General features: G+C 35.2%; 1 protein-coding gene across 1 annotated transcript in view; it reads left to right on the top strand.

The window, feature by feature from the left end:
* XIRP2 (xin actin binding repeat containing 2) overlaps positions 1-7,706 on the top strand; it is a 79,604-nt gene extending 71,898 nt beyond the window's left edge. The window contains 2 exon segments of the mRNA XM_033231244.1: positions 1,322-1,455; positions 5,818-7,706. Coding sequence (XP_033087135.1) covers positions 1,322-1,416 — 95 coding nt within the window. The 3' untranslated portion in view covers positions 1,417-1,455; positions 5,818-7,706.
* The last annotated feature ends 2,086 nt before the right edge of the window (positions 7,707-9,792 follow it).

Raw genomic sequence — 9,792 nt, 5'->3', positions numbered from 1 at the left:
TTCTTGCAATTAATGAGGCTTCATGGTAAAAGAATTTTATATAATTAATGTGCATCATGAGTTTAGTCCATTCTTTCAGACAGATTGAAAGAAATAGCAAGCTTAAAAATAAAAACTGCTGAAACTAATAATTATGCATCCATCATATTTGCAACATATGTGTCTAGTTTATCAGGTTAATATCGTTCTTAATGTGCTTGCTTCTGGCATAATCAAGCAAAGCTGTCTAATTAATTTCAAATGCTCAGCTTCTGTTAAGATAGCTCAAAAACACATAGAACATACAAAGAAACTTGTGATAAACATAAAAATGTGTCCTCTACTAGAACCAAATAAGCAAAGGAGTTCTCTCAGTGGCCCAGATTGACCATCTAGGCACTAAAGTAGATATAATTATTTGTATAATGGACCCTGAGCATATTTGCTCTTATAAATAACTAATACCAAAGCTTAGTCATTCTCACAGGTTCGCTGGGAGGACAAAAAGCAGTTGTGAAGTGAAAGTTCTGTGTTAGTTTTAAACCACTGTACAAACACTGGTTAGTAATAGAACCACTGTTGTTCACAGGAGCTAACATGTACATGAAAGCCACAGGAAGTGAGCATAGGTGCTTTAGAGGAGCAAGAAAAGATGTAGGAAAACTATATCAGCAGATGCAAGAATCCAGAAAGCTCCACAATCTAAAGCCAGTTAGATTGAGGACAAATGACCCTGAGCATTTTAATGTATTCAGGAGTCTCATTGCATTACAGTTAAGAGTTGGTATCTTACAATCAACTCTAAGTCATCAAGAAAATATTGAAGCAAATACAATGTCCTTGGCTTAAAAAACGTATGTATATATTTTAGAAAGATCTATCTAAAATGTTTTAAGAAGTAAAAACTTTTGACTAGGTTAGGTACAAGCCTTTATATATAGGGAAAACTCAATTATCTAGAATGATAAGTTCTCTCAGAGCTACCCATTGCTGAGTATTATATATAGATGTATATTATATACTCACATATATGCACATATATCTTTTTGATGTACTTATATGTCTAATGAACATATTTTACTCATGTATTTTTTTAAAATTATGAATGTCTACTCGTACAATCTATAAATGGTAGAGGCACTAGAGTAATGTAGACTATCCTACCAGACCCTTAAACCTGATGATAGGTGAGTCTCTGTCCAGAGAAGCACCATAAGGACAATAGTCTTAGAGCTTTTCCACTTTAACCGCATGGCCAGTTAATATGTTGTTTTGTTTTATTATGTTTTTACAATATGATTGAAGATAACACTACAGAAGCCTTTTTAAATTTTAATTTTAGAAACTGCTGCTCCAAGACAAGGAAATATGTATACTTTGTCAAAAGACAGTTTATCCAATGGAGTGCCTAGTGGCAGACAAGCAGAATTTTCATAAGTCCTGCTTCCGATGCCACCATTGCAACAGTAAACTGAGGTAAAATGTTTAATTGTCTTTGCCACAAACATTCCAGGAGACTGCAGTATACGTATAACCTTGTATCTCTAGGAAGATGCACATTTTTCCAGATCTTGCTGATGCATCGGTTAACACAAACCACACAGGGGGATTTGCTCATGTTCTGTTAGGTATTTCTGTGACCTTTTTCCTTTAGGAATTTTACTTTTCTAATCAAATCTAAAGGATCCCTTTTGTCCAAACACAAAAATCACACAAATGAATAAAATTAAGGGTTATTCTGCAAATCAAGATTTTTAAGTTAGTGTGTTAGTCCAAAGTCTAGACTCAGGAGGTAGCAAACATTTTCTGTTAAGAGCTAGATCATAAGTAATTTTGGCTTTGCAGGCCATACTGCTTCTGTCACTACTCACTTTCTGTTAGTGTGCAAGAGCAGCCACAGATAACTAAACAAATGGGTGTGGTTGTAAATAAATGGGCCTGGCTGTGTTCCAGTAAAACTTCATATACCAAAACAAGTGGTGGGTAGGTTAGAATTTACCTATCTTTGAGCTAGACTAAGTTTTTAAAAATGAAATTGAAATTTAGAAAAATATCAGTGACAGGTAAGAGAAAAACTCTGTTTTTTCTCTGGAGCAAACAGAAACACCCTATCCACACAGTTAAAATGCATTCATTTTCCAAAACTCTTGAAGTAAATGCATTTAACTGAATGTGACATTTGGTGTGACTGTAGTCTGAGATGCTAAAATTGATGGTTTTTTGTTTTTTTTTTTTGCTAAATCTAATGTGCATCTCTCAGACTATATTTTTTCTGACTTTAATTGACAATGTCTAACACCCTCATGGCAACATTCTTTTCCCTTGGTTTCCATGACAACAGAGTATAATGGCTTTCCCCCTACTCTTTGGGTGCTCCTTCTCAGGCACCTGTGTGGGGGACTCTCTGTCCATTACCAAGATGTAAGAGGTCCTCACAATTATGTTATGGGAATTTATTCTTCTCAACGTTTCTCTTCTTTCTAGTGAATCACATCCACTCCCATTATTTAAATAATCTATGTGGTAATGACTCTGAAGTCTGTACTGCTAGGCCAAATCTCTCTATGCATCAGATGCTTATATCTCAATGACTGATATACTTCTCCAACGAGATTTCTCATAAGTACAGCAAACTCAATATGCCCCTTTTTCTTCTATCTAAATTCCTTCTTTAATTGTACAGTCTTTATGCTACTGTATCAGTGAATGCCATTAACATTAACTCAGTGACCAAAGCATGAAGTTATCTTTGACTCCTTCCACTCCTTCATTCCCTACATTCAAGCCATCACCAAGTCCTGCAATTTCTGCCCCATAAATACCTCTTAAGCTATATACTTTTCTCCATTCCTATAGCAAGTATCATCCATTAGCACCACTAATTTCATTATCAAAACATTTAAAAATTACATTTGCCCTCCTCATTTTATAAATTCTTGTACCACACCTTCAATTTCAGATCATATAGCTACTACATACCATGTTATGTCCCTTTTTGCTCTAATTTCATCTTAGTTTTCTGGTTGCAAGATATTAATGCCCATCAACCAATACTTACCTTGATGTTTCTGCAGTTGTTCTGATATTAAAGCTTGGTTTCTAGTGGACTCTTCAAAAAAAGCTCTCATGGAAACAGTATTCACTGAATTCTTACATGCTGATAACAATTTGTCTGTGACCTTTATAACAAAAAGTCAGTTTTGCTGAAATTAAAATCTTTGGCTTACACTTTCTTTCATTGTATTCTTTGATACATTATTTTATTTTCTTCTGGAATAAAGTATTGGAATAGCCTGATAACAATTTAATTTTCTGTTCCTTATAAGACCTCTGTTTTTTCTTAAAGATACCCATGGATTTGTTTCTTTTTTCTCCCCCCTTTTTTTTTTTTTTTTTTTTTTTTGAGACAGAGTCTCGCTCTGTCGCCCAGGCTGGAGTGCGGTGGATTGATCTCGGCTTACTGCAAGCTCCCCCTCCCGGGTTCACGCCATTCTCCTGCCTCAGCCTCCCAAGTAGCTGGGACTACAGGTGCCCGCCACCACACCCAGCTAATTTTTTGTATTTTTAGTAGAGATGCGGTTTCTCCATGTTGGCCAGGATGGTCTCCATCTCCTGACCTCGTGATCCACCTGCCTCGGCCTCCCAAAGTGCTAGGATTACAGGTGTGAGCCACCGCGTCCAGCCTTTTTTCTTTTTATTATTTAAAATCTAGCAATTTTACTAGACTAGTTCTTGGCATTGGTCATTCTTCACTAGTGTCAGTTACCCAGTGTGCTCTTTCCGTATGTTGTTGCATACTTTTTGTATGCAAGAAAGTTTGTTTTAATTATAACTATTTAATATTTAATCTGTTTCATTATATAATTTTTTTCTTCAGGAATTCCTATTATCTATACCTTGAATGTTTTTTGCCTATTTTTAATATCTGTCTCTTTCTCTCAAATTCTTCTTATATTTCTTTCTTTCTGATTGTTGAAAGGGTTATGTTTTCATTCTTCTGTTTCTCTTAAGTCACTTTTTATTGTGTTTATTTGCTCTTATATTTCTTTTAGTTTTATTTTGTTGCTGATATTTTTATCTTTTATTTCTATTTTTTCCTGATTTCTGGCACCTGACTTATGAGATTTTAAATTCTGATTCATGATGTTCTTTCAGGTCTTTTATCATGTTCTTAATGTCTTTTAACTCATTTTGAAGTCATAGGTTACATTTTTGATATATTTTTAGAGCATGTTTTTCTGGCATGTTTTCATTATTTACAGGGATATTATAATGCCCTTTGCATTTTTATTTTATTTTAGTAACTTCGTATATTATTTACCTTGGTACATTTCTATTGCTCATTTTTATGTAAAATTAGTATTCCAAAACCTTAGAAGGATAAAAATCAGGATGGTTTTTCTAACTTCACAGAGCTACCTCTTTTAGTTTTCATATACTGATCATGAAAATAAGGCAGCTTGATTTCTAGAATTCCCTGGCTTGGCTGCTCTTCTCCATATTTATCAGAACCTTCTCTTTCATTTCTGTAATCATTATCCTGCTCAATCTTGATTCCACTCTCCTATTTTTTCTCACTTTGGGATTCTGTTTAAAAGGGGATCCCAGTCTTGAGAGTTCAACCTCGCTAGCCTCATTGTCTATTGGAGAGGACAAATCTCGCAGTTTCAGCTGCTGTTCTCTGATTGGCATGTGATACTTTCCAGGAAATATTAGTTGGTTATTTTGTGGTCTCATATTTTCAGGTCCATCAGACATCTTCCTTGCTCCCTCTGCTATCACCAATACAGATGAGACCATCATGCTGGTCTTGTGTCTGTTGGTGTTTTCTCCTTAGTTCTTTGTATATTGAAGCTGAGGGGGCTACCTTGTCGCTTCATTTTGTTGTAAATTGTACTCATGGGTTTTAAGTTTTGCTATCTTGTTGATGTATCTATTTTTATGTGTAGATTCATAGATATTCAAAACTATGCTCCTGCCTCTGACTAGAGTTCATTTTAATTGTAAATCACTCAATTTGTTAATTGCCTTCAAGAAGCCACATAAGCAATTGTTAGGCATGCCTTCCAGCTCATTCAAAATCCAGTTAACAAAGAAGCTCATATAGTTGATTTGTATGTGTTCGCTACTCAGGATTTATTGGAAATTGCAACCCCTCACATAAATCATTGAATTAGCACGAGTTCAGTCCTATCATTCTGCACCTTCTATAACTATATGTGCATTACGCTATAATACCTATTATGCCATTACCTGACACACAAAGTAAAATTCTAAACACTGCAAGACATACACCATACAAAGTATTGGTGGTAATATTATCTAACAGAAATGTTCAACTAATAGGGTCATTCCCATTGCTAGTAACTTAAGTTTACTAGTCTGTCACTCATTGGAATCAACCCAAATGTCCATCTGTGACAGACTGGATTAAGAAAATGTGGCACATATACACCATGGAATACTATGCAGCCATCAAAAAGGATGAGTTTGCATCCTTTGTAGGGACATGGATGCAGCTGGAAACCATCATTCTTAGCAAACTATCACAAGAAGAGAAAACCAAACACCGCATGTTCTCACTCATAGGTGGGAACTGAACAATGAGATCACTTGGACTCGGGAAGGGGAACATCACACACTGGGGCCTATCATGGGGAGGGGGGAGGAGGGAGGGATTGCATTGGGGAGTTATACATGATATAAACGTCATGCACATGTACCCTAGAACTTAAAGTATAAAAAAAAAAAAAAAAAAAAAAAAAAAAGAAATGATCCCCAATTCCCTATGAACTTACAGTAAATACAAAGTGCTAAGTGTTCTTTTCTTTTTGGCAGTTTGGGAAATTATGCATCACTTCATGGACAAATATACTGCAAACCTCACTTTAAACAACTTTTCAAATCTAAAGGAAATTATGATGAAGGTTTTGGACACAAGCAGCATAAAGATAGATGGAACTGCAAACACCAAAGCAGATCAGTGGACTTTATTCCTAATGAAGAACCAAGTATGTGTAAAAAAACTGCAGAAAACACCCTTGTACCTGGAGATCGTAATGAACATTTAGATGCTGGTAACAGTGAAGGGCAAAGGAATGATTTGAGAAAATTAGGCGAAAGGGGAAAATTAAAAGTCATTTGGCCTCCTTCCAAGGAGATCCCTAAGAAAACCTTTCCCTTTGAGGAAGAGCTCAAAGTGAGTAAACCTAAATGGCCGCCTGAAATGACAACCCCTCTATCTGCTGAATTTAAAAGTGAATCTCTGCTAGAAGATGTTAGAACTCCAGAAAATAAAGGACAAGGACAAGATCACCTTCCTTTTTTGCAGCCTTATCTACAGTCCACCCATGTTTGTCAGAAAGAAGATGTTATAGGAATCAAAGAAATGAAAATATATGAAGTAAGAAAAGATGAAAAGAAGGAAGGAAGGAAGAATGTGCAAGACAGGCTGAGTGAAGCTGAAGATACAAAGAGTAACAGGAAAAGTGAAATGGATCTTAATGACAACAATAATGTGGTTGTGCAGAGTGCTGAAAAGGAGAAAAATGAAAAAACTAACCAAACGAATGGTGCAGAAGTTTTACAGGTTACTAACACTGATGATGAGGTGATGCCAGAAAATCATAAAGAGAATTTGAATAAGAATAATAATAACAATTATGTAGTAGTCTCACATCTGAATAATTGCAGGCAGAAGACATCTATTTTAGAATTTCCTGATCTATTACCCTTGTCGAGTGAAGCAAATGACACTGCAAATGAATATCAAATCGAGAAGTTAGAAAATACATCTAGAATCTCAGAGTTACTTGATATATTTGAATCTGAGAAGACTTACTCGAGGAATGTACTAGGAATGGCTCTGAAGAAACAGACTGACAGAGCAGCTGCTGGCAGTCCTGTGCAGCCTGCTCCAAAACCAAGCCTCAGCAGGGGCCTTATGGTAAAGGGAGGAAGTTCAATCATCTTTCCTGATACAAATCTCTTAAACATTAAAGGAAGCCATTCAAAGAACAAAAATGTACACTTTATCTTTTCTAACACTGTGAAAATCACCGCATTTACCAAGAAAAATGAGAACATTTTCGATTGTGGTTTAATAGATTCTGTAGATCAAATTAAAAATATGCCATGCTTGGATTTAAGGGAATTTGGAAAGGATGTTAAACATTGGCATGGTGAAACAAAACAAGCTGCCCACAATAATGGAAACACAGGTTTTGATGCCCTGAGCCATGAATGTCCAGCGAAGCCTTTGTTTCCCAGAGTAGAGGTGCAGTCAGAACAACTCACGGTGGAAGAGCAGATTAAAAGAAATAGGTGCTACAGTGACACTGAGTAAAATGTCTCGGCCACTGACCGTCCACACTTAGGCACTGAAAGATTTTGATGTTCGGAAATAAGATTTTATGAATTTGGATACCCTTTTGAGGAACTTGATGTAAACATAATGTTCAGAAATCTCATGTCTGTCTCAATGGGATATTTCTTGTATTACACCTTGTCATTTTTTTCATAATTTATTTACATCTGCTTTTAAATGGAATGAAGAGGTGTGAAACACTATGGATATGTTTTGCATTCAAATGGCACTTTAGCATATTGTTCTGTTTTCCTATAAAACCTCATGGGTGTGATTTTTATACTGCTATACTTGTCACAATTATACCTTCTCTGTAATTTCCTCTGAAATAAAATTGAATCACCTGAGGTGCAAACCAAAATACTTCTGTAACTTTTTTCGATATATACTGTCATTCTAAGTACATATACTCTTTGTGACTTGGGAAGTATTTGTCTTGAGGCAAGTATTTACCACACACACTAAAATAATGCTGGAAAAAATAAAATAGTAAACTGAAGGCACAGTATTATTAGAAAGCATAACATTTTCATTTTCTTTTTTACTCTACATTTTAAAGATATGAGGGCTATTGTTCTTGAAATAATTACCTATATTAAATTTTCACAGAATATATCTATAAACATTTAATGAACAATGTTGATTTTCCTCCATAATAATGTGAAGTCCATACTCAGAAATTAACTGGAAAGGTTATAGACGTTACTTAAATAAATTATGCACATTACATTTGTATTGCTTACTCTGTGTGATTGATAAGTATAACAATCGTATCACTACAGTTTGTCAGGTTTTCTTCTTATCATATTTGATGAATATTAAGTTTTTCTGTCATGAAAACATATTCCTTTAAAATTTGGCTTCTAAATTTTCTACTGCCTTTGTTCTTCCTCAAATAAATTTTATGATTCTGGAAAAAAAAAGAGCATAAATAAGTGGCTTTGCATAAATTTGGAGTGCACATATATGAAATAGGCCTTATCCCATATTCTCCTACATAAACACAAACCATTGACATTCTATAAGTATAAAACCCAAATGCAGTGTTGAAAACCATTTCTTTTTAGAAAGACTTACAAATTCCCTCTTGCTAGTATGTTCTTAATAGATACCTAAGACTTACATTGCATTAGTTCCCTAGGGCTTCCATAATTAAATATCACAGATTGGGTAGCTTAAGCAACAAAAATATATTTTCTCACAGTTCAGGAAGCTGGAAGTACAGGGTCAAGTTGAAGGCAGGGCTGGTTTCTCCTGAGACCTCTCTCCTTGGCTTGCCAATGGTCACCTTGTTGAGGTCCACACATGGTCTTTCCTCTGTGCCCTCATGCTCCTGGTATCTCTTTCTCTTCTTATAAGAGTACCAGTCCTTTTGGACTAGGAACCACTCGTTGGACTTCATTTAACCTTACTTGCCTTTTTAATGAATATATTTCCAAATACAGTCACCTTGGGGCTTAGGGCTTCAAGATATGAGCTTCATGGGAACACAATTCAGTTCATAACATATACTTTTACCCAATTAAATGAAATACTATGAAAGTCTGGCAAGGAAATGGCCAGAGCTACAACAGCAAATTTTTTGTTTAAAATGAATTATTGCACTTTACACTACCCTTCAAATATTCTGCCTGACACAGCATTATTTCTATAATCATTTATGCTAAGATAACACAATAGTTTCCATGGAGAAAGAAAGAATTTGTGAAAACTCATGACATAGTATCTTACTGTATAGTATAGTTTCTTAGTGTCAGTGATCCTTACAAAGAATGTACTCTTGCTTTACAAAATTCCTCTTGTTGGATTCTTCCCACTTAATCTTGGTAGCCTAGTTCTCTCTTCAGTTATGGTAAAATTTAAGATTAAAAGTAGCTGATGTGCACACCAGGGAAAACAATGAAAATAACGATTGTTCTGGTTTTTCATTTAATCAACAAGCAATTTTGTGCCCTTGTCTTTAAAAAAAAAATTGTGTGGGTCAATAGTAGGTCTGTATATATGTATGCGGTACATGAAATGTTTTGATATGGGCATGCAATGTGAAATGAACACATCACGAAAAATGGCGTATCCATCCCCTCAAGTATTTATCCATAGAGTTTCAAATAATCCAATTATACTCCTTAAATTATTTTAAAATGTACAGTTAAGTTATTATTGACTATAGTCACCCCGTTGTACTATCAAATAGTAGGTCTTACTCATTTTTTCTAATTTTTAATACCCATTAATCATTCCCCTTTCCCCCCACTACCCTTCCCAGCCTCTGGTAACTATCTTCTACTCTCTGTGTCAGTAAATTCAATTGTTTGATTTTAGATCCCACAAATAAGTGAGAACATGTGATGTTTGTCTTTCTGTGCCTGGCTTATTTCACTTAACCTAACAACCTCCAGTTCCATCCATGTTGTTGCAAATGACTGGATATCATGCTTTTTTATGGC

The sequence above is a fragment of the Trachypithecus francoisi genome, unplaced genomic scaffold (assembly GCF_009764315.1).
Source record: "Trachypithecus francoisi isolate TF-2019V2 unplaced genomic scaffold, Tfra_2.0 Lachesis_group13, whole genome shotgun sequence".
Classification (NCBI taxonomy): Eukaryota; Metazoa; Chordata; class Mammalia; order Primates; family Cercopithecidae; genus Trachypithecus; species Trachypithecus francoisi.
This window is presented reverse-complemented; position numbering and strand designations above follow the sequence as displayed.